Below are 24,504 nucleotides of genomic sequence, written 5' to 3'. Positions count from 1 at the left end.
AACAGAGTTTGGGAGAAATGAGAGATCTGGAGGCTGGCTAGGTGGAGGAGGCAACACCTGAATTAGGGCTTTAAGCTAGACCTTGAATAATACGTCATGCCATCACACTAACAAACTCACAGCAAGGCTCCCAAATTTTGGGAAAGTGGCCCCCAGAGACTTAGACTTTTAAACCAAAGCCTAATGTTTCACAAAGTCTCCTGAGACAGAATCACTAGCAAGCTTGTAGGACCTTTCCGGAAAAAGGATGTATATGGATTCACACAGACACACATCTACGTGCAGAACGTGCCATTCTGTATTTGATGCATAAAACCACCTTGTCCCGGTCTCAGGGCAGGAACAGTGTCATACAGATCTTTGGGTCTTCACTGCTTTTGCACAATGGCTCTTAGAGATTAAACTTTTTTTCTGAATATTTTATAGGTTTTTTGACATTAAAACGTTAGTCTCATCTGGGTGCGGTGGCACACGCCAGTAATCCCAGTACTTTGGGAGGCGGAGGCAGGAAGATCGCTTGAGTCCATAAGTTGGAGACCACAGTGGGCTATGATCACGCCACTGCACTCCTGTGCCAGCCTGGGTGGCACTGAAAGACCCTGTCTTTAAAAAAAACAAAAAGTTAGACTTATGTTCTTTCCTAAGGAATAATATTAGTGTTAGATATTGCCTAATAACTAAGACTACCAATTTTGTGTAGAGTATAATACAAACTAAAAAATACATTCGAAAGACTTTCTGTCCCCAATTTATAAATCCTGGTTAGTTTAGCTAAGTCTGCAGTTGTACTGGGATCAGCAATCCCTCCTTAAATGCAGCAGTATTGTGAGTGTCATGAGGGGCTACCCCAAATCAAAATAATTTTAAAAGCAAACCTTAGCTTGGTCATTAGTTCCACCGTTCGCTCCTCATTGGTCGGATTTTCCGCAGGTGCCGATTCTAGCCCCACCTACTAGCTCTCCATTCCAAGTCCTAAATCATTGGGAATGTAATAGACAGACGAGCGGGAGTGGGCGGAGCGGGCGCCGGATGTGACGTTTCCGGAACCTCCGAGTGTCACCGCTGGGAAAGGTGGGGAAGGGTCCCGGGAACGTGGTGGTTCAGGGCCTCCAAGCGTGGTCGGACTCTGAAGGGGAGCGGCTGCCGTGAGTGTGGGGCCTGCAGCCTTCTCTCCCCGAGTCCCCTGCCCGGCTTGCCTCGCTCGAGGTACCCGAAGGCTTCGGTCTCCGCGGGCTGGCGCCTGACCATCCAGGCCCAGCGCTTCCCTGCCTCCTGCGTTTGAAAGATCCCGAAAACCCTGGATGATTGTGCCTGGGGTTGGCAAGTTGGTCTTGAGTGCCTTCAAGAGGGTTCCTCAAACAGTTGTCGATAGAGCCCTCCCCACTGTATATGCCCCCTCCGCTCATTCCTGCTACTTCCTTTCTCCTCCTCGTTTTTCCCCCTCGGTCCTTCACGCCGCCTTTCCCCTCTCACTTGCAGATGCTGCTTCCCCTTTTTGGAATTGCTCAACCGGGTGGTAACCGGCGCCGCTTCCTGGCCTCGGGAGGTGGTTCCTTTCTTAACCCACAAGAACCTCTCCCAAGAGGTACTGAGATGCAACGAGCATCCTCTGTTTCAGTTAACTTTCATGGACTGTGGACTAGGTTTACTAATTACTTGGGGAGGTTTTAGATATGCTTGCGGCTTTCCTAGTCCCTAAAGAGGCCTCGTGAGAGATGGACTATCTCTGCCTCCTTAGTAGTCCTCACGGCTTTTGTGCTCTTAGTGAGGGTGTTTTAGAGGGGAAGCTTTGTGAAAGAATTGTGATCCGAATATTGAAGAGACCTAAAGAGGGAATTGACTGAGAGAAGACTACCCCTGAGGGAAGAGTTGTAGTAGAAAAGAAAAACTGGATAGACAAATGAAACTGAAATGTGAGGATGCCTGGGCAGATTGGAATCCTGACTGAAGCAAAAGATCTCTGTTGGGGAGGGCCAGTTGCCACAGGGCCTTGAATTCCAAGATTTATTCTACTGTAGTTTGTATATTCTAGAGCATACTGATTAGGGTCTGCTGTAATGCAATGTGTGTCAAATGCCCAGATTTATTTTGGAGATGACAGTGGCGATATCTGGTTGGAATTTGGAGTCTGATTCTAACAGCAACTATATCTAGAAAGACTAGAATTACTGGAGTTTTGGGACCCCAGGGGTTTTTGCAATGCAAGTTACCATCGTGCCTTTTTGTTATTCAGAGTGTTTAGTCTATGAAGATGAGTAAATGTTTTCAAGATTCAAATCTCTTGCCATGATAATGATAAATGAATGATTTTATAGATTGACTATAGTAGTTTAGTGAGCAGAGTTACAATTATGAGCATTAATTCCCAGACCAGTTCCCCTAACTCACCTTGCGCTCAAATATGAAAAAGGACACCACAGAAGATGTCAGTTACTCTCAGATTAGATAAAAATGGTCAACCTTGAAGTCAGTGAACAATCCTCACGAAAGTTCACTGAGTGCACTGTGCCAGGTACTGGGGTGGAGGTATGTGGGTATCTGGAAGGAGAAATAATAGAAAATAAAAGATGCTGTTCCCACTCTTACAGTGCTGTGGGTAGAGTCACTTAATGGCAAGAATTTGATTAACTTGAACTGAGCTTTTGGTTGGCCCACTGTGGTTCTACTCCTTATAACACCTAATTATGGCACAGGGGTTGTACGTTTTCAAGTCTGCCAGTCCTCTCATTGTTATGATTTGGACTTCCTTGAGGGTCTCAGCCTTCTTGTAGGAAAGTCCTTATTTAATAGGCACCACAGCATTTGGTATGTTTCTCTTATACTTTCTTCTTAAGATAGAGGTCTGTGAGATAAACTGTAAGACTGTGCTGGGATGATGGGGGCAATGGTATTGATGCCATCTGTTTTTTCTGTCTCAGAACTTGGTCCTGATGTCTGACCATGGAGATGTGAGCCTCCCGCCCGAAGACCGGGTGAGGGCTCTCTCCCAGCTGGGTAGTGCGGTAGAGGTGAATGAAGACATTCCACCCCGTCGGTACTTCCGCTCTGGAGTTGAGATTATCCGAATGGCATCCATTTACTCTGAGGAAGGCAACATTGAACATGCCTTCATCCTCTATAACAAGTATATCACGTAAGACACCTACAGTTTCCTTTTTCCTTTCTGGTGACTGGTGCCTTGCCTATTTGGCTCAGAATTGCTAAAACCACAGAACTTCACAATATCATCAACATTAATCATTTTTGCTGGCAACTCCTACATATTGGCTGTCCTTGCCATTCAAAGACATGAGTGCTGAAGGTGTTATTTTCATGACTCAGTAATTTATGAGTAAGAGACTTAGTTCTTTGGCCTATGCCCACATAGCCCAGCTGTTAGACAAAAGAGTTGGTGGTTAAACTAGACATGTTATGTACTGATGAATGCTTTTACTGTTCTCTTTCTACTAAAGCAGCCAATCATAGGATTATTGTTGGGGTCTAGCAAAGCCGACATTCCTCACTTGTACTTATTTTGTAGCAAATTTAGTGATACAGGAAAAAATTTTTTCCTCTTAACCTTTATCATAATCATGCAAATCATCAAATAATTAGTAACTGCCTACAGTTCGTGTGACTCATCATAATAAGACCTTTCCCTTGAGTTGTTTATCATCTTAGGGTAGGCAGCATAAGTAGAAGATTTCAGTACTATTAACAGCAAACAACTTCTAAAACTCCATTGACAATGAAATGATACGTAATTTAGAAAGGGAATAATGTTAAAGGTCTTTTTATCATTTCTAATCTTGGTCTTTCACAATACCAGAACTTTAAAAAAAATAATTACAATGTATTTGGTTCTTAGTAGCTCACAGTGTATTTCACCTGCATAATTTCATTGGATCTTCACAGTTCTGTATGCATGGAATAGGGCACACTACCCTACATTCTACATATGAGGAAACAAACTCAGTGTTTGGTGATATGCTCATGTTTGAAGTGATAAAACCTTGGTTTTCTGACTCCTAATTCAGGATTTGTTCTACAACATAGGTCCTGTTCTTGTTTTCCATTTAGTAATGTTCTAGAGTCAGAGGTAGTCTTTTGAGATCATAGTCATGAGTCATACTGGCTGTTTTTTGGTTTTTTATTTTACTACTGATTTTTGAGTAGGTAACATATATATAGTACAGAATTCAGAGGCACAAAAGAATAATTATAGTTAAAAAGTAAGTCTCGGCCAGGTGCAGTGGCTTTCGCCTGTAATCCCAGCACTTTGGGAGGCCGAGGCGGGCAGATCATCTGAGGTCAGGATTTCAAGACCAGCTTGGCCAACATGGCAAAACCCCATCTCTACTAAAAATACAAAAATTAGTCGGGCATGGTGGAATGTGTCTGTAATCCCAGCTACTTGGGAGGCTAAGGCAGGAGAATCGCTTGAAACCAAGAGGCAGAGGTTGTAGTGAGCCGAGATTGTGTCACTGCACTCCAGGACTCCAGACTAGACTGCAAAGCAAGACTCTGTTTCCAAAAAAAAGAAAAAAAAAAAGTGTCCCCACACACTCCTCTTTCCCCCCAAACCCTCGGTTCTCCTCCCTAGAGACAATCACTCTTAGTAGTTTCTTAGATATCTTCCAAGAGATGATACACACATACCAGTTTTATCACATTAAGTTTTTGATCACATACTCCTCTAAAGCAGGGCTTTTCAATTTTGGCCCTGTTGGCCTTTTGGACTAAATAATTCTTTGTGGTGGGAGCTGTTCTGTGTGTTACAGAATGTTTAGCAGCATCCCTGGTTTCTGCTCACTAGATGCCAGTATGCCCCCTCCCCACAGTGTGACAGCCAAAAATGTCACCAGACATTATCTGATGTTCTCCGAGGGGCAGGATCACCTCTGTTTGAGAACCAGTGCTCCAAACAAAAGTATGTGGAAGAGTGGACTGTGTAGGATTCATATTGTAATTGTAGAGTGGAGAAATGGGACTGCTATTGTCTTTTTTATTTAGAATTGTTGCCTGTGTTAGGAGGAGAAAACCTTAGACAAGTTAAATTTAACAGAGTTTAATCCAGTAGAAAAAGGTTCAGGGAACACTCAGGACCAAAAGTGGTGCAGAATGTTCCACCCCATAGTGGAGGTTGTGCAGGTTATATTTATAGTCAGAGAAAAGGAAATGAGATACAGAAATAGCCTGATTGGCTACAGTTCTTTGTTTGCCTTATTTGGTCATGTTTTGGCAGCCTTTAGCCTCCGATTGGCTGGAGGTTTCAGCTGCTATGATTGGCTGAGACTCAGCTATTTGTTATACTTGTAACCTAACTCTTACATTAAGTTACAGTTTGTTTATACATTAAGTTAGGTTACAGTTCACTATCTTTGGAGGCAGCTTTAATTTAACACCTGTTTCCTTAAAGATCTGTAGTTCTTTAATGCCATTATGCCATGTCATGTGGCCTCAGTGTTGTTAAGGTTTCACAGAATTATAATTATATTTCTGCTTCTCTTTGCTATTAGGAGTTTTTCACTCCTAGGCACACGATTTATTTTCCTCAGCAGTTTTTTTTACTCTGTCCTCTTTATATACTCTACTACTGGTAGAAAGAATATTCTTATGTATTTCCTATAAGCTTGTAGATTGTTCTCTCAGAATGAAACCCAGGGGCACAATTCCTTTGGAGAAACACTAATTCAGAAAGTTCAGTAGGATCGTGGAATCACTCTACCAGGTATTTTCTGAAGTGCCTTCAGAATCCTTTTGCCCCACAATAGAAAGGGCTTTCAGGGCAAAGACCATATTCATTCAGTACATATGTATTGAATATACCTGCTATCTGCATGGCACTGCAATAGGTCCTGGACAGCAGTGAGTAAAATGGCCCCTGTCCTTATTGGTGTTCCTTTATAGGTATGGGAGAAGACAATAAACAGCAAATAAATACTGTTGACCCTTGAACAACACAGAGGTTAGCACCAATCCCCCATGCAATCAAAAATATACATAGTGCTGGGCACAGTGGCTCATGCCTGTAATCCCAGCACTTTGGGAGACTGAAGTGGATGGATCACTTGAGGTCAGGAGTTCAAGATCAACCTTGTCAACATGGTGAAACCCCATCTCCACTAAAAATACAAAAATTAGCCTGGTGTGGTGGTGGGTGCCTATAACCCCAGCTACTTGGGAGTCTGAGGCAGGAGAATTGCTTGAGCTCAGGAAGTGGAGGTTGCAGTGAGCCGAGATCACGCCCCTGCACTCCAGCCTGGGGACAGAGCGAGATGGTGTCTAAAAAAAAGAAAAAAATATATATATATGTATAATTTTTGACTCCCCAGAAACTTTACTAATAGCCTACTGTTGACTGGAAGCCTATTGATAACATAGTCAATTATCACATACTTTGTATATTGTATTATGTACTATATTCTTAAAGAAAAGTAAGCTTGAGAAAAGAAAATGTTAAGAAAATCATAAAGAATAGAAAATATAGATACTATTTGTTAAGAGGAAGTGGATCATTATGAAGGTCTTCATCCTCATCATCTTCATGTTGAGAAGGCTGAGGAAGAGGAGGGGTTAGTCTTGCTGTCTCAGGGGTGGCAGAGGCAGAAGGAAATCCATGTATAAATGGACCCACACCGTTGAAACCCATGTTGTCCAAAAGTCAGCTGTAGTCAAGAAATAAGGAAAACGCTATGAAGGCAATGAAAAGACTACTGTGATAGAGAATAAGCAGGGGTTTATGACTAGAATAGTCAGGATAAGGTCTGTCTGAGAAGACAAGATTTAAGCTGAGATTTGAGGGATGCAATAAAGTTGATCATTCCAAGAGCGTAGGGCAGAGTATTAAAACACAGGTAACTATATGTTTAGAAGTGCTTAAGTGGGAAAGACCTTAGCATGTTCTGGGGATTGAAAGATCATTGTGTTAGGAGTATAGCCAGAGAAGAGGGAGGATGACTCCAGGTAATCCTGGAGAGGCAAGTAGGGCTGGATCATGCAGGACTTTATGTGCCATGGTAAGGAGTCTGTTTTTTATCTTAAGAGTAACAGCAAACCACTGAAAAGTTTTAAGTGGGATTCAGACCTAAATTTACTTATTGTTTTTTTAAAGAGATGAGGTCTCAGCCAGGCACGGTGGCTCACGCCTGTGATCTCAGCACTTTGGGAGGCCACCCAGGAGTTCGAGACGAGCCTGGCCAACATGGTGAAACCCCATCTCTGCTAAAAGTACAAAATTTAGCTGGGCGTGGTGGCCCACGTCTATAATCCCAGCTGCCCGGGAGGCTGAGGCAGGAGACTTGCATGAACCTGGGAGGCAGAGGTTTCAGTGAGTCGAGATCGCAACACTGCACTCCAGCGTAGGTGATAGAGCAAGACTCGGTCTCAAAAAAAAAAAAAAGATGTCACTAATGTTGCCCATGCTGGTCTCAAACTCCTGAATGCAAGCGATCCTCCCTTCTCAGCCTCCCAAAGTGCTGGGATGACAGGTGTGAGCCTCCATGCCCAACCAATTTTTTTAAAGTATAAATTTTCGCTGTTGTATGGTAAATGGTGGAGCAAGTGTTAAGAGAAGGCAGGGAGACTAGTTAGGAAATTCTTGCAGGCTGGTGGCTTGAAGTAGTGTGGCAACATGGAAAGAGACAGATGGATTTGGTATTTTGGAGGTCAAGTCCATAGGACTTACTGATCGCTTAGGGAAAAAGATACTGTGGAGGTTGATGTCATGTTTCTGCCTTGAACGACTTAAACGATGGGGTAGTCCATGTATTGAGATGGGAAAAGTGGGATCTAAAGAGGGCTGGGTAGCGGGGGGATTTAACCGTTCACGTTTGGGTTTTTTTTGACCTGTTAAAATTTGAGATGCCTGTGAGATATCCAAGTAGAGATGTCAAGGTCGAATGTACCAGTCTGAACTCAGAAGACTGAGGTCTGGGCTGGAAATACAGACAAGGGAGTCCTCAGCATACAGATGGTTCCGAAGTCATGAGAATGGCTGAGATTTTCTTTTTCTTTTTTTTTTTTTCCTCTGTAGAAATTCATTTTATTCTTATTCAGACTATTTTCAAAAGAAGCAGTGGTGCGCTGTTTTTCTTTTTTTTTCTTTTTTTTTTTTTTTTTTTTTTGAGACGGAGTCTCGCTCTGTCGCCCAGGCTGGAGTGCAGTGGCGCGATCTCAGCTCACTGCAAGCTCCGCCTTCCGGGTTCACGCCATTCTCCTGCCTCAGCCTCCTGAGTAGCTGGGACACAGGCGCCCGCCACCTTGCCCGGCTAGTTTTTTTTTTTGTATTTTTTAGTAGAGACGGGGTTTCACCGTGTTAGCCAGGATGGTCTCGATCTCCTGACCTCGTGATCCGCCCGTCTCGGCCTCCCAAGGTGCTGGGATTATAGGCTTGAGCCACCGCGCCCGGCCTGTTTTTCTAAAAATATGCCTTTATAAATTTATATATATATATTATAAAATCCATACATGTATTTATATGATTGCTACCTACAAAATTACAGCACTGTGGTATGTACACATCTATAGGTACATTCTTTCCACGCATCCCTACTGTGCTTTGCCTGTGTGAAGGAGGAAGACTGAATCAGTTGTGAGCAGCTGAGGGCTGGCCTGTCCACGGAGTCACCGAATGGAGGCTTGGGTGGAGGAGGTGAGGTAACTGCCAAGGCAGGAGCAGCAGCTGTTGCAGGGCTCTCCTGCAGGCCAGCAGGCAGCATCTGGAGGCTCCCAGCAGCCTCCCCCTCCCCTCCACCCCGTGGTGCCTGTGCTGCCCTAAAGGTGGGGTGGCTGACCACAGACCCCTCTGGTGCCATTCTGTGGCCTGGACTTGCTTGGCTGGGCCAAGAAGTTGTGTACGTGAGGGGTGGAGTAGGGAGCTGTGGGAAGAGGAGGAGACCCCGTCCAGCCCCAGCCCTGAGCAGGGGAAGGGACTGGATGGCTAAAGCCTGCAGATGACTGGTGAGAACACTCCGCTTGGCCTGGCCCTGCTAAGGGGCAGGGACTGGAGGTGGGGAGGGAGAGCAGTGGCCACCCACTGGGGGACAGGGCCTTCTTCCTCCCTGGGGCTCAGAGGATGGCCTCAGCTGAGCTTGAGTAAGCCCCGGCTCTTAGGCCCTGCGGCCAGAGGCTTGGCCTCCTGCCAGCAGAGGTGCATGCACATGGCGGAGGGGCTGCCATCTCCCCTTTGACCTTTGGGCCAGGGGCTGGGGAAGAAATGGAGGCTTAGGCCTGGCCAGCTGCCCTGTAGGATTAGGTCCTCAGGGCTCAGGACTCCTGAGGCATGCAGAGAAGGGCCTGAGAATAGCTGAGATTTTCTAGTGAAGGGGCTCTTAATCTGGGGTCCAGGAACCTCACAGAGATTCACTGATAGAATTCAGGGGATCTGTGAACCTGAATGGGAAAAACTTTTCTTATTTTTTCTAACCACTGACTGAAATTTAGCATTTCCTTCCATTTTGAATGTAGGCCTCAAAGTACTGTACTAGTAATAATATTTGTAATTTTGTCACCAGTAGAAATCAAGATACTTTCATATTACATTACAGTTGTTGCTGACATCTCAAAATAGCATCTAAACATCACTACTTCAGAATTACAGTACAGAATTATTAGACCTACAGCTAGATCCCATTATCAAATGCATTGATAAAGAACACATTAGGCCGGGTGCAGTGTCTCACGCTTGTAATCCCAGCACTTTGGGAGACCAAGGCAGGCGAATCACGAGGTCAGGAGATCGAGACCATCCTGGCTAACATGGTGAAAGCCCGTCTCTACTTTTTTTATGTTATATTATATTTTTGTATTTTAAAAATACAAAAAATTAGCCGGGCATGGTGCCGGATGTTTCTAGTCCCAGCTACTTGGGAGGCTGAGGCAGGAGAATAGTGTGAACCCGGGAGGTGGAGCTTGCAGTGAGCTGAGTTCGCGCCACTGCACTCCAGCCTCGGCAACAGAGCGAGAATGTCTGAAAAAAAAAAAAAAAAAAAAAAAAAAAACACAATACAAAGAATATATCACAATTTTTAAAATTTTTGAAAACTGTTTTTCAATAAAATTGGGGTATTTCTGGTAATCCTTTGTACTTTAAGTTATACCTTAAAAAATTCCTGAGAGGGTCCGTGGAACATAAAACATCAAGAATCTTTTTTTTTTTTTTTTTTTTTTTTTGAGACGGAGTCTCGCTCTGCCGCCCAGGTTGGAGTACAGTGGCCGGATCTCAGCTCACTGCAAGCTCCGCCTCCCAGGTTTACGCCATTCTCCTGCCTCAGTCTCCCGAGTAGCTGGGACTACAGGCGCCCGCCACCTCGCCCGGCTAGTTTTTTTTTTGTATTTTTAGTAGAGACGGGGTTTCACCGTGTTAGCCAGGATGGTCTCGATCTCCTGACCTCGTGATCCGCCTGTCTCGGCCTCCCAAAGTGCTGGGATTACAGGCTTGAGCCACCGCGCCCGGCCAAGAATCTTTCTTAATAAGACTATGGAATGAGAAGAGAAGGAGCCTAAGACTGAGCCCTGAGGTTAGTTAATGGAGGGAGAGTCAACAGGGGAGACTTTCTTTTTTTTTTTTTTTTTTTTTTTTGAGACGGAGTCTTGCTCTGTCACCCAGGCTGGAGTGCAGTGGCCGGATCTCAGCTCACTGCAAGCTCCGCCTACCAGGTTCACGCCATTCTCCTGCCTCAGCCTCCCGAGTAGCTGGGACTACAGGCGCCCGCCACCTCGCCCGGCTATTTTTTTGTATTTTTTAGTAGAGACGGGGTTTCACCGTGTTAGCCGGGATCGTCTCTCGATCTCCTGACCTCGTGATCCGCCCGTCTCGGCCTCCCAAAGTGCTGGGATTACAGGCTTGAGCCACCGCGCCCGGCCTAGGAGACTTTCTTTGAAGGAAGGTTCAAGAGGCAGGAGGAAATCCAAGAGAGAATGGTGTGGTGTCATGGGAGCCAAAAGAGGTTAGTGTTGAAAAAGGAGAGTAGCCATCTATGTCAGATGGGTGAAGACAGAAGATTGGCCTTTGGGTTTGGTAAGATAATGTCATGGGTGATGTTGGTAAGCAGTTTCGCTGAATGGATTAGAGAGACCCTAATTAGAATGGGTAGAAAGGTGAATGGACAGTAAGAAAGTGGAGGCAAAGGGTATAGAGCTGAAGGTGGCAATTTTTTTTTTCTATAAGGGACCAGAGAGTAAAAATTTTTGGTTTTGTAGGCTACTTGCTCTCTCTCTCACTACCTCTGCTTTATAGCATGAAAGTAGCCATAGACGGCCGGGCGCGGTGGCTCAAGCCTGTAATCCCAGCACTTTGGGAGGCCGAGACGGGCGAATCACGAGGTCAGGAGATCGAGACCATCCTGGCTAACACGGTGAAACCTCGTCTCTACTAAAAATACAAAAAACTAGCCGGGCGAGGTGGCGGGCGCCTGTAGTCCCAGCTACTCGGGAGACTGAGGCAGGAGAATGGCGTAAACCTGGGAGGCGGAGCTTGCAGTGAGCTGAGATCCGGCCACTGTACTCCAACCTGGGCGGCAGAGCGAGACTCCGTCTCAAAAAAAAAAAAAAAAAAAAAAAAAAGAAAGTAGCCATAGACAACGCAAATGAATGGATGTGACTGGTTCCAATGACACTTTATTTACAAGAACAGATGGTTAGCTGGATTTGGCACACCAGCTGTAGTTTGCCAACCCCTGGTGTAGACAACTCTTTGGAGAAGTTTGGATGGGAAGCGAAGTAGAAAAATGGGGAACTAGTTGAAGCGGGACAAGGAGCGTGTGAACGTGTGTATATATTTTAAGTTGCGAGATTTTAGAGCATGTTTTTGCTGATGGAAAAGGAGCCTATGGAGGAGCAGAGGCTGACGGTCCAGAAGAGAGCTTAGTTGTAGTAATAAACTCCTCAGAAGGCAAGAGGGGATAGGATTAAGAGTACATGGATGCCTAAGGAATTGTTTTTTATGTCACTTAGTGTTATTTTGAGTGACATGTTAGTGTTAACAGCAAGACTGATATGGGGAATTTGTCCCTGTCACTTATAGGACCATTTAAAATGATGAACTGCTAGGAGATTTTGGTGGGAATGAGATTTTGCAGCTCATTTACTTGGTTTGTGGGATTTAGGGTTTAATTTGGAATTTTGTTGTATTGGCTTTACTGAAGTAATTAATGTAGCTACCTTCACTTTTCTTGGAGATACCTTTAAAATCCTGGTTCTGATTCTGTGAACAGAAAATCACAGCAATTGCAAAGAAATTCTAGCTCCGTGATTCTCAGTCTGTTTTCTATTGTATTTTACTTAGTATTTTCCTATCAATAACAGTGGCTCAACTTTGGCAGTTACTACAACCAAGGAGAAAAGAGAGGGGAGTATACATCTACCTCACCACTCCTCTGCCTCCCCTACTACAGAGAATCATTGTTCTAGACCTTTTGTGGATACTTTCTTTACTTCAGGATTTTAAAAGGCATGTTTGTTCCTTTTCCTGGAGCAGTTCAGGCATCTTAATGATCTCAAGCATATTTCCCCCCTCAGTAGCTTCCCTAATGTAGGAATGCTTTGCCTTTTGCAGACCCCGGTATAGAAGAAAGAGTTCAGCATATTAAATCAGTACATATTTTCATGATGAGCACAGACAATAAACCAGGCAGTGGATTCTTTCACAGCTTTTTATGGTCATCATCTAGGCTGCCCAGAAGGGAGTGAGAGTATTCAGGCAATTCCTGTCTGCTATGTGAGCCTCTTGGAACATCAAACCTCTTGCTGAAAATGAACTGTCACCTGTGTTGAAGATGTTTGCTGGGTATGGGGTTTATAGACTGAAGAAGGTTTCATGTATGATCATGCTTACTGTGCTGAGTAACTTTTAAGACTGGAGGAATCAAGATGAGGATCCTTAATGCATCCATGTTAAAGAACTTTTGCTTGACTTTTTGAATTAGTTGTTTTTATACAAAATGAACACTTATTCATGATTTAAAATTTTTTTCAAACACTACAAGGGAGACATTAAAGTGAAAAGAGAAGTTTCATCTATCAGAGGTGGCCAGTATTGTATTTCTGGCATGGATGAGATGTGATTAAGCTCTTGGGGCCCCCATATGTCCTTTTCCTTAAAGCATCAATGGGTTCATACCACGTATTCTGTTCTGCGACTTGCTTTCTTCACAGTAGTGTCTTCCATATCAGGACATACTGAGCCATCTCATTCTGCCTCAGGGCTATTCCATCTGCCTGGAACATGATTCCGGAACAGTCCCAGATTCATGGCTCACTCTTGTCTAGTCCTTACTCAGTTGCCTCCTTCTTGCTGATGACTTCCTTAGCTGCTCTATCTAAAATTTCAACCATTCCCCTATCACTTTCTATCCCCCTTCCCTATTAATGACTTTCCTAGCATACTTCTGTTTATTGTCTGTTCCCCCGCTGTAATGTACACTCTATGGTGGGGAGGAATTTTTGACTGTGTTGTTCACTGCCATATCCCCAACGTTTAGAATAATCTGGACCCCGTAGTAGATGCTCGGTAAATATTCACTGAATGAACGGGTGAATGATTACATTGTCTTCACATTTGAATGCGCATAATTTTTTTTTTTTTTTTTTTGAGACGGAGTCTCACTCTGTCGCCCAGGCTGGAGTGCAGTGGCTCGATCTCAGCTCACTGCAAGCTCCGCCTCCTGGTTTACGCCATTCTCCTGCCTCAGCCTCCCGAGTAGCTGGGACTACAGGCGCCCGCCACCTCTCCCGGCTAGTATTTTGTATTTTTTTAGTAGAAACGGGGTTTCACCGTGTTAGCCAGGATGGTCTCATTCTCCTGACCTCGTGATCCACCCGTCTCGGCCTCCCAAAGTGCTGGGTTTACAGGCGTGAGCCACCGCGCCCGGCCTGAATGTACGTTATTTTTTAAACAATACCCTATTGATGGACATTTAGGTTTCTGGGTTTCTTTTCTTTTTTTTTTTTTTTTCAGTTTTTTCTACCTTTTTGAACAATGCTGTATTGAATATTTTTATACATATATCTTTGTACTATTTTATAATGATCTCTAGGATAAATTCCTAGAGATAGAATTGTGAGTTTAAAGGATATACACATTTTAAGTTGGATGCAGTGGCTTACGCCTGTAATCCCAGCATTTTGGGAGGCTGACGCAGGCAGATCACCTGAGGTCAGGAGTTGGAGACCAGCCTGGTCAACATGGCGTGAAACCCCACCTCTACTAAACCTACAAAAATTAGCTGGGCAGGATAGCAGGTGCCTCTAATCCCAGCTACTCAGGAGGCTGAGGCAGGAGAATCACTTGAACCTGGGAGGTAGAGGTTGCAGTGAGCCGAGATTGCCCCACTGCACTCCAACCTGGGCGACAGAGCAAGACACTGTCCCCCCAAAAATTAATTAATTAATTAATTAAATAATACAAATTAAAAATAAAGGATATACACATTTTAAATTTTGAATAATTAGCTTCCATTTTCCCTCTCTTAAGATAAAAGGTTATATTAATTTACAATCTTGCTAACACTGTGTGGGGATCCCATTTCTCTATTCCAGGTATAATCAACCTTTAAGCCCCATTTCTCTATACCAGGTATAATCAACCTTTACGCCTTTGCCAATCTGATGGAGGAAAATAGTATCTCATCCTAATTTGAATTTCTTTAATTATGAGTAGATTCAGCATTATTTCATATATTCACCTTTTGTATTTACTTTTCTGCTTATGTCTTCTTTTTTCATTGTTTATTACGTCATTTTGCTTGTGTTTTTGCCATCATATCTTTGTTTACTTTGGTACATTTCCTCTCTCTAGGCTGCAACCAGATATAACCCCAGAGAACAGTATACATCTGGGCCACCGCTTTCTATCCCTAGAAAGTCTCTAGGGATAGAACTTTGAACCATGTCATGGAATCTAGTTTATAAGTAAAGAAAAAACTCCCAGACCTGTACATGATGCTAGTGTTAGCATCTTCATCTCTTATTCTTGCTCACATTTTTTGTTTATTTGTTAAAAAAAATCAAACCCATAGCAAATATTGACTGTGTACTAGATACTGTGTTTAGCATTTTATTATCTCTTTAAGTGTTACAGCAAGCCTGTCAGGGAGTACTAGTTTGTCTCCGTCTATACAATTTTATAGACAGGCCATGTCCAACCCTTTGAATTCGAGGACTTTTTTGCTTACCTATGGTGGCAGATATCACCTTTTTTTTTTTTTTTTTGAGATGGAGTCTCGCTCTGTCGCCCAGGCTGGAGTGCAGTGGCCGGATCTCAGCTCACTGCAAGCTCCGCCTCCCGGGTTTATGCCATTCTCCTGCCTCAGCCTCCCGAGCAGCTGGGACTACAGGCGCCCGCCACCTCGCCCGGCTATTTTTTTGTATTTTTTAGTAGAGACGGGGTTTCACTGTGTTAGCCAGGATGGTCTCGATCTCCTGACCTCGTGATCCGCCCGTCTCGGCCTCCCAAAGTGCTGGGATTACAGGCTTGAGCCACCTTGCCCGGCCAATATCACCTTTTTTGAAGCTCATTAGCTAGTTAGTGTTAGTGTATTTTATGTATGGGCCAAGACAGTTCTTCCAGTGTGGCCCAGGGAAGCCAAAAGTTTGGACACCCCTGCAAATAACTGAGTAATGGTGAGATTAAGTGACTTGCCCAGCGTCATACAGTTAGTAAGTGGCAAAACTAGGATTTGAGCCCAGGCATAGTGGCTCCAGAGCCAGCCCTCCTAACCACTAAGTTCTTTTACCTCCAGTATGAGTAATGGATTATGTTGCCCATTGTCTGTTTCAGGAGACCTTTTTGCCTATCTGTCTCCATTCAGAAAACAACTGGCTACAGTTGTTGAAGCAAGGGAAAGCTATTCATGTACAGGTCTGGGAGGGGTTTTTTTGTTTGTTTGTTTTTTGTTTTACTTATAAACTAGATTCCATTACATGGTTCCAAGTCAAAGTCATATAGAAAGGTATTTGGTGAAAAGTTTCACGCCTACTCTTATCTGTTCTATTTCCCCTGCCCTCATTTCTGTATATACTTCCTGTTTATTTACTTACAAAGCAAAGTAAATAAATATGGCAGGTTGTCAAATAATGTCGTTTTGTCCAATGTCGTTTCGTTTTAATGTTGATGAGAAAAGAAAAATCCATTCCTGCCTGGGGCCACTGTCTGTGTGGAGTCTGCACATTCTCCCCATGTCTGTGTGGATTTTCTCTGGGTATTCAAGCTCTTTCCCATATCCCAAAGGTCTGCACATTAGGTGAACTGGCATGTCTGAATTGTCCCCAGTCTGAATGAGTGCAAGTGTATGTGTGAGTGTGCCCTGCGATGGGATGGCATCATCTCCAGGGTTGGTTCCCACCTTGGCCTTGAGCTGCTGGGATGGACTCTGGCCACCTGGGACTAGATAAGCAGATAAATCCTTTACGTACTTGTTTATATAAGTCTTTCTTAAATGTATGTATAGCTAACATTTATTTCAGTGTCTAATATTAGAAGTGTTTTGGTCTGTATTTAGAAGTCTGGTGTTTTTGTGACGAGGATAGGTCAAAGGAGCTTAACTCTTGTTTATGTCAATTAGTGCATGGTAAAGTTGGTTTTGTTATATGTCATTGTGCTTAAAGTCACAGTTTCCAAGAATCTAGCAACATTAAGGACTTACTGTGTATACATGCATACATGTACATATATGTAATGTTTATTCATCAAATATTTATTGAGCGCCTCTTTATACAAGGCACTGTGCTGACTTCCAAGGAGTATACAAAGAAGCAGGAAACATAGAAATCTCTGGCTTCAGGAAGCTCACAGTCTAGTTCTGTAATGAGAGTATAAGTGAACATAAAACATGGTGTTTGTATGACATAGTACTTTCTTAGCTGATTCAGGCCTCAATACAAAGCACATTCAGCCTGCTAAAGGTAGTAAATATTAATATGTATCTTGGCTTTTGGGGCTAAGGTGAGAGTTCTACTGAATTATCTATCAGTCTCTAAAATATAAGAAATTAATCTTATTTATTGTAATAGATTCTTCAGGACTTTATGGTTTGAACAAATGAATCTGTGTTTCTTTTAAATATAGACTTCAAGGAAACGGTTTTATATCTTTCTTTCTTTTTTTTTTTTTTTTATATAGAGACAGGATTTCCCTCTGTCACTCAGGCTGGAGTGCAGTGGTGTGATCAAAGCTCACTGTAAGCTCAGGCTTCTGGGATCGAGAGATCCTCCTGCCTCAGCCTCCCAAGCAGCTGGGACTACAGGTGCATACCATCACACCCAGCTAATTTTTGTGGGGTTTTTTTATGTTTTGTTTTGTTTATATATATATATATTTAAAAATATAGATAGAGACAAGGTCTCACTCTGTTACCCAGGCTGGTCTTGAACTCCTGGGCTCAAGCAGTCTTCCTGCCTCAGTCTCCCAAAGTGCTGGGATTACAGGCATGAGCCACCACACCCAGCCTGTTTTATATCTTCTTCATGAATCCAAAAGGAAGCTTTTTAAAGAACTATTTTTATTTTAGAGTCCATCCCTGCCTTGAAGAGCCTTATCAAGTTGGATCAAAATGAAACTTCACACCTGTAATCCCAGCACTCTGGGAGGCCAAGGTGGGCGGATCATGAGGTCAGGAGATTAAGACCATCTTGGCTAACATGGTGAAACCCCATCTCTACTAAAAATACAAAAAATCAGTCAGGTGTGGTGGTGGGCGCCTGTAGTCCCAGCTACTTGGGAGACTGAGGCAGGAGAATGGCGTGAACCCGGGAGGCGGAGCTTGCAGTGAGCTGAGATCCAGCCACTGCACTCCAGCCTGGGCGACAGAGCGAGACTCCGTCTCAAAAAAAAAAAAAAAAAAAAAAAAAGAACTAAAGGATGAGGACTTATAGTTTGTTTTGGTGGGGGTCATCTTTTTTCCTTATTGAGGCTTCCTCTTCCAATTACTCCTGCCCCATGGGCAGTAAGTAGAAAAGAGTTTATCCCAACTACAATATAATATTTTAGAGCTATCGACAAGCTACCTTCAATTTATTTTTTTTTAAATCTCAGTTTCTGTGTATTACAACTTAATTCTGTTAAAAGACATCTTTGTTCAGAACCCCTCCAGTATTTCTAGACATTCCAGAAACCATATGGAAGAAGTATGGTGTAGTAGTTAAAGAATAGACTTTGGAGCAAGCCTGCTCATGTTGAAATTCTGAATCTGCTACTTTCTTTCTGTGACAAGTTACTGGACTTTTATTTATTTTCACTGCCCCTAAGTAGATGTCTTAAATGTTAGAGATTTGTGAATTGATTCAGTTTATTCCCCCCACTGAGCTTTAGAGCCAAGGACAAGAACCAAAAGATGAAATCTAGCATCTTTATATTTATCTAAGCACTTTTCATCAAAGACAATACATACTAACATGTAATATGCACATACTATGTGCATAGAACACATGCACTAAGTATTTCCATGCATTTTATATGATGCAAAGTAATATTCTTCTTTGAAGGAACATGAATCCCAAAGGAAAAAAGCCAAAGTTAAAGGTTATGTAAGAACTAGAAGTAGTAAGGAAACATGGTTTTCTCTTCCTGCCCATGGCTGCCAAACTGTTCTCTGAAGACTGCTTTGTGACAGAAGCCCTTTCCTTTGAAAGCCTGTCACCTCACAAGAAAAAGATCTCTTTCTTTGGAGGTACATTTGTGGGCACATGAAAGGCTTTTACAAATTTTTTTGGCCATCCTTTTCATTGTGGGAATCTGGTGCTTGCTGCCTAGTTTGAGAGTAGAGGAAAAGACTCTGGCTTTTTAGGGGGGATAGAGATGGGAAGGGAGCATGGCCCAGCTGGGTGTGCTAGCTGCACTTCTGGAACCTTTCATTTCATGTAAGGGCTTCAGGTAAGGGGGTTGCATAGCTTTGGGGTCTTACGGACATTTGGACCATTTGTTTCATAATCATTTTTAACTGTTTCCTTAGGCTTTTTATTGAGAAACTACCAAAGCATCGAGATTACAAATCTGCTGTCATTCCTGAAAAGAAAGACACAGTAAAGGTGGGTCTTGACTATCATTGTTGCCCATCTAAAAGCTTCAGAGCACTACAGACTGACTTCAAGATAAAAGTAGTAGTCTCTGCATCTGAGTATCAGATCCTACAATAGGAAATAAGGCCATTTCACCAGAACAGTTCTGAAGTAGCAGGTATGGTACAGTAGGGGGTATTTTAAATCATTTTGGGAAATGTTGCAATCACCAACTTGACTTAAGTCTTCTTTTGGATTCTCTAATTTTCTGGTATTGTTCTAATTCTGTTTTCTGTTTGGTGTCTCAGAAATTAAAGGAGATTGCATTTCCCAAAGCAGAAGAGCTGAAGGCAGAACTGTTAAAACGATATACCAAAGAATATACAGAATATAATGAAGAAAAGGTCAGTATATAACAGCCAAGAAGAAAATTATTTTGCTTTTTTAGGCTGTGCCCTGGGATTGTAATATGACATTTCAGTATATCCCGTGCTTTTAATGTGCTGTTTCACCTTTTTTGGGCAAAGACCAGAAACTCAAAAAAGTAGACCACCACCAGTGGTTAGGCTCAGGATTGTAACACAGATATAGCCTATTTGTTGAAGAGAGTGACTTGAGGGACCGAAAATCTGTTGCCTACCTGCTGTATCTAGAGTGAGAATCTTAAGAACAATGAACATTCTCTCCATAACATAGGTTTTTAGATCAGACAGTTTGAGGGTTTGATTAACATTTGGTTATACCTGAAGCTATTTATAAGAATTGACTTTTCAAGCTTTTTTTTTTTTTTTTTTTTTTGAGACAATCTCACTCTGTCACCTAGGCTGGAGTGCAGTGGCACGATCTCAGCTCACTGCAAACTCTGCCTCCCCAGTTTAAGTAATTCTCCTACCTCAGCCTCCCAAGTGACTGGGACTGCAGGCATCTGCCACCACACCCAGCTGATTTTTGTATTTTTAGTAGAGATGAGGTTTCACCATATTGGCCAGGCTGGTCTCAAACTTCTGACCTCAAGTGATCTGCCTGCCTCGGCCTTCCAAAGTGCTGGGATTACAGGCATGAACCGCTGTACCCAGCCATTTCAAGCTATTTTCAAATGACCTTTTTGGGAAGAGTCAGTTAAAACATGTGGAGAAACTCCTAGGGTGCTGTCAGTGGCCAGCTGTGAATACATACTGCAGCCACTCACAGGCTGTTGTGTAGCTGTCTGCTGGTCTCTATTCTGGACTCTGATGTTGAAAATCAGCAGAGGGATGAACAGCTATGAGGTATATATTTCTCTTTTTTTGAGACGGAGTCGCTCTGTCGCCCAGGCTGGAGTGCAGTGGCGCGATCTCCGCTCACTGCAAGCTCTGCCGCCTCCCAGGTTCACGCCATTCTCCTGCCTCAGCCTCCTGAGTAGCTGGGACTACAAGCGCCCGCCACCATGCCCGACTAATTTTTTTTGTATTTTTAGTAGAGACGGGGTTTCACCGTGTTCGCCAGGATGGTCTCGATCTCCTGACCTCGTGATCCGCCTGTCTCGGCCTCCCAAAGTGCTGGGATTACAGGCGTGAGCCACCAAGCCCGGCCTGAGGTATATATTTCTAAAGCACCAAATGAGTGTAAGCTTTAAGGAGGAGGTTATTACTTAGCATTTCTTTTTTTTTTTTTTTTTAATCAAAGTGCCACTCAAGTATTTCTTATTAGCTTAAAATGTCACTCTGTGTTGAACAAATACATAAAAACCATAAAAATTTCAGAGGCTTCATTTTGGGTTAAAATTCAGTAGAAGGCCAGGTGTGGTCGCTCATGTCTGTAATCCTAGCACTTTGGGAAGCTGAGGTGGGTGATTGCTTGAGTGCAGGAGTTCGAGACCAGCCTGGGCAACATGGTGAAACCCCCTCTCTACAAAAAATACAAAAATTAGTGTGGTGGCACGCACCTCTGGTTTCAGCTTTTGGGGAGACTGAGATGGGAGGATCACCTGAGCCCAGGGAGATTGAGGCTGCAGTGAGCCATGATTAGCTACTACAGTCCAGTCTGGGTGACAGAGTGAGACTCTCTCTCTAAAAAAAAAAAAAAAAAAAAAAAAAATTCAGTAGAGATCCCCAAAATAGCAGGTATAAGTTTAGTTCTGGTTCTATTTTATAGCCTTGCTTGAAATATAGAATATATACATGACACAGAGAGAATGAAACTGTGATACAGGTTAGGAGAACACAGACAATAAGTTGCATCAAGATTTCAGGCCAGACATTGTGGCTCATGCCTGGAATCCCAGCACTTCAGGAGGCCAAGGTGGGCAGATTATTTGAGCCCATTAGTTCAAGACTAGCCTGGGCAACATGGCGAAACCCTGTCTCTACCAAAAATACAAAAATTAGCCAGGTGTGATGGTGCACACCTGTGGTCCCACCTGCTCAGGAGGCTGAAGTGGGAGGATCGCTTGAGTCTGGGAGGTCGAGGCTGCAGTGAGCTGTGATCATGCCATTGCACTTCAGCCTGGGAAACAGAGTGAGACCCTGTCTCAAAAAAAAAAAGAAAAAGATTTCAGTGAAGAGGAAAGTGCATTAGGTAGAATCATTGCCAGGAGGATATTGAGAGGATTGGGATTTTAATTGTCCCTGGAGATAGGTACAGTGGCCGGATAGAAAGGGGTGGTGACTAACTCCATAAGTATAAAGATACTGAGGAAAGCAAGAAGCCTGTGTTAGGTAATCAGGCCAGAGCAGAAGTACATTTTGGAAATCTCTGTGCTAAAAAGCCTTGTTCTCCTGAAGTGTGAAGTCACTGAGGTGTGAAGTGTTAGCCTAAATTTTCTCTCTTTGTAGAAGAAGGAAGCAGAGGAATTGGCCCGAAACATGGCCATCCAGCAAGAGCTGGAAAAGGAAAAACAGAGGGTAGCACAACAGAAGCAGCAGCAATTGGAACAGGAACAGTTCCATGCCTTCGAGGAGATGATCCGGAACCAGGAGCTAGAAAAAGAGCGACTGAAAATTGTACAGGAGTTTGGGAAGGTGGACCCTGGCCTAGGTGGCCCGCTAGTGCCTGACTTGGAGAAGCCCTCCTTAGATGTGTTCCCCACCTCACCTGTCTCATCCACACAGCCTTCAGACTGTCACACAACTGTAAGGCCAGCTAAGCCACCTGTGGTGGACAGGTCCTTGAAACCTGGAGCACTAAGCAACTCAGAAAGTAGTAAGTGCATTTGCTGATGTCCTTTTCTTTCTCAGTTGCAGCCAAACAGTATCATTCTGATGGGGTCAACCTAAGATTACCTTCCTGATCCCACTCATTAAGCTTCGGTCACAGAAACCCATCTGATAAGTATTGCTGTACTGTGTCCTAATACACTGGCTCTATTATAAAAGTGGCCTTTGCTGAAACCTAGTCTGGTCGATTTTCTGAAGAGCTTAATAGTATTCTTGAAAGTCAGACTATCAACTTTTTAGTTGAAAGGAAAGGAATTTGCCAAACCTAATTCATAATCCTCAGATAACATCATCAGACTGCTGTGTGACTGTCTCCTGCTCTGACTTTGTTACCTCTCTAGCAATTCAGATCTTGCTGTTGAATACGCAAAAGCAGAACATCTTTTGCCCCCCCACCTTTTTTTTTAAATATGAAAATACAGCTGTGAGAGACACTTCCTAACTTTAGCTTGCTGGCTGTCTCACGGAGTTTCTCCATGGTGTTCGGAAACTGGGTCCATTCTTGGCATTTTTTATGATCTGCTTTGTTCATGCCTTTTTTGGGGGACTACACTGTATTTTTTATTTTGTTGTGGTTTGGCATTTTAACTTCTTCCAAAAGACTAAGTTCAGAAGTAAATAACTGCCCAGATTGTTTTCCATTCTCAAGAATTTACACTAGTGTATTTCTTTTAAAGTCATACTCTGATATTATCTGAGATAAAGATTTAAAATTAAAAGTTCAGACGAATGGGCAGTGTCTTAGTCCATTTTGTGCTGCTATAACAGAATACTTGAGGCTGGGTAATTTATAATGAACACAAATTTATTTGGTTCATAGTTCTGGAGAGTAGGAAGTCCAAGATCCAGGGGCCTGGCAGGGGCCTTCTTGCTGCGTCATCCCACGACAGAAAGGTGGAAGGGCAGACAAAGATCCCTCATAGCCTCATCGCCTCTTAAAGATCCCACCTCTCAATAATTTTGCATTAGGAATTAAGTTTCCATGACATGAACTTTGGGAGACACAGTCAAACCACAGCAAGGAGGTTATTTTTTTAATTCTTTGTATTAGATTCTGACAGAAAATTCCTGAATGTTTAAAGAACTTGTCTCTTTTTTCCCTACTAAATTTTATTTTTTACTTATATTTTTTAAGTTTTTGTGGGTACATAGTAGGTGGGTATATTTATAGGGTACATGAGATGTTTTGGTACAGGCATGCAATATGAAATAAGCACATCATGGAGAATGGGGTATCCATCCCCTCAAGCATTTATCCTTTGAGTTACAAACAATCCAATTACATTCTTAAGGTTATTTTTTAAGAAAACTTTTCTTAAGTTAGTAGTTTGCCCTTTTCTTAACTTGAATAATTAAAGCCTACTATTTTCTCTTCTTGAAGTAATGTGCTCCTTAAAGCTGTGGCCCAAGATTGGAGAAGAGACTTTACAACCCTTGTTTTGGTGCGGTTAGAATGAGATCCCCACTCACTGCCTGAAGCTGGGGGGATCCCAGTGGCTTAATGTTGCTCTCCCAGGGCTGCCAGCTGTGAGGACTACTTGAGGAGGTGGGGCTCAGTGATCTCAGACTTTTCTCCTTTCTCCATTACAGTTCCTACAATCGATGGATTGCGCCATGTCGTGGTGCCCGGGCGACTGTGCCCACAGTTTCTCCAGTTAGCCAGTGCCAATACTGCCCGGGGAGTGGAGACATGTGGAATTCTCTGTGGAAAACTGGTAAAAAAAACCAAACTCTTCTCTGAACCGAAACTGTTTCTTCCCCTCTTGGCATCCTGTGACTCCCAGAGAAAATATCCAGGGCCAGTTACTCTTTGTACCAATCCCTCCACTGAAGGAACCGTGGATTGCATAATTTCATGTCACATTGAATTTGGTGACCCTGTATTGATTGATTGAATTGAAGTGATTATTTTAATGCTATTAGTAAGAAATACCTAATTTTAAACTTGGTAGGAAGATCCAGTCATCATCTACATATCAGTTTTTTTAGTACCTACTTTATGGTAGGACCTGGGAATATGAAATATGTAAAGCACATAGTATGTGTCCACAAAAAGTGCCCAGTCACTTTGGGGAGAAGGCAGACATGCACTAAAGTCTAACCATCATGCTAAAAAGTATGTACAGTGTAAGTATTGAGAATTTTGAGGAAGGAAAGGTCACTGAATGGAGGCACTTAACCCATTACTGCTGAATGAATAAATAAATGAAGTGGAGTAAATGTAAGCTGAGGCTTATGGGATGAGGTGGACTTAAGGAAACAGTGACAGGAAAACGATTTTAGACCTGAGCAAGGGAAGATAAATGGTACTCTACTCAGAGCTTCTGAGCAGACCAGT

At 43.1% G+C, this 24,504-nt stretch overlaps 1 protein-coding gene and 1 long non-coding RNA gene across 5 annotated transcripts in view; one reads left to right on the top strand and one right to left on the bottom strand.

Moving 5' to 3' along the window:
- Nucleotides 1–524: 524 nt before the first annotated feature.
- Nucleotides 525–913, bottom strand: LOC126934107 (uncharacterized). The gene is made up of 2 exons (XR_007718826.1): nucleotides 876–913; nucleotides 525–603 (listed from the first exon to the last, which is right to left on the bottom strand). It is a non-coding gene; the product is annotated as an uncharacterized LOC126934107 (long non-coding RNA).
- Nucleotides 914–1,037: 124 nt separating this feature from the next.
- The window catches only part of STAMBP (STAM binding protein), a 37,317-nt gene continuing 13,850 nt past the window's right edge, over nucleotides 1,038–24,504 (top strand). Inside the window, exons 1-7 of one of the 4 annotated variants that reach the window (XM_050754462.1) lie at nucleotides 1,050–1,145; nucleotides 1,480–1,585; nucleotides 2,919–3,133; nucleotides 18,927–19,002; nucleotides 19,281–19,376; nucleotides 21,786–22,152; nucleotides 23,757–23,881. In XM_050754462.1, coding sequence (XP_050610419.1) covers nucleotides 2,931–3,133; nucleotides 18,927–19,002; nucleotides 19,281–19,376; nucleotides 21,786–22,152; nucleotides 23,757–23,881 — 867 coding nt within the window. In that variant the 5' untranslated portion in view covers nucleotides 1,050–1,145; nucleotides 1,480–1,585; nucleotides 2,919–2,930. Of the gene's footprint in view, nucleotides 1,207–1,479; nucleotides 1,586–2,918; nucleotides 3,134–18,926; nucleotides 19,003–19,280; nucleotides 19,377–21,785; nucleotides 22,153–23,756; nucleotides 23,882–24,504 lie in introns of all 4 variants that reach the window. The other 3 variants (XM_050754466.1, XM_050754464.1, XM_050754465.1) reach the window with 3 other exon arrangements.

Source organism: Macaca thibetana, chromosome 13, assembly GCF_024542745.1.
Source record: "Macaca thibetana thibetana isolate TM-01 chromosome 13, ASM2454274v1, whole genome shotgun sequence".
Classification (NCBI taxonomy): Eukaryota; Metazoa; Chordata; class Mammalia; order Primates; family Cercopithecidae; genus Macaca; species Macaca thibetana.
This window is presented reverse-complemented; position numbering and strand designations above follow the sequence as displayed.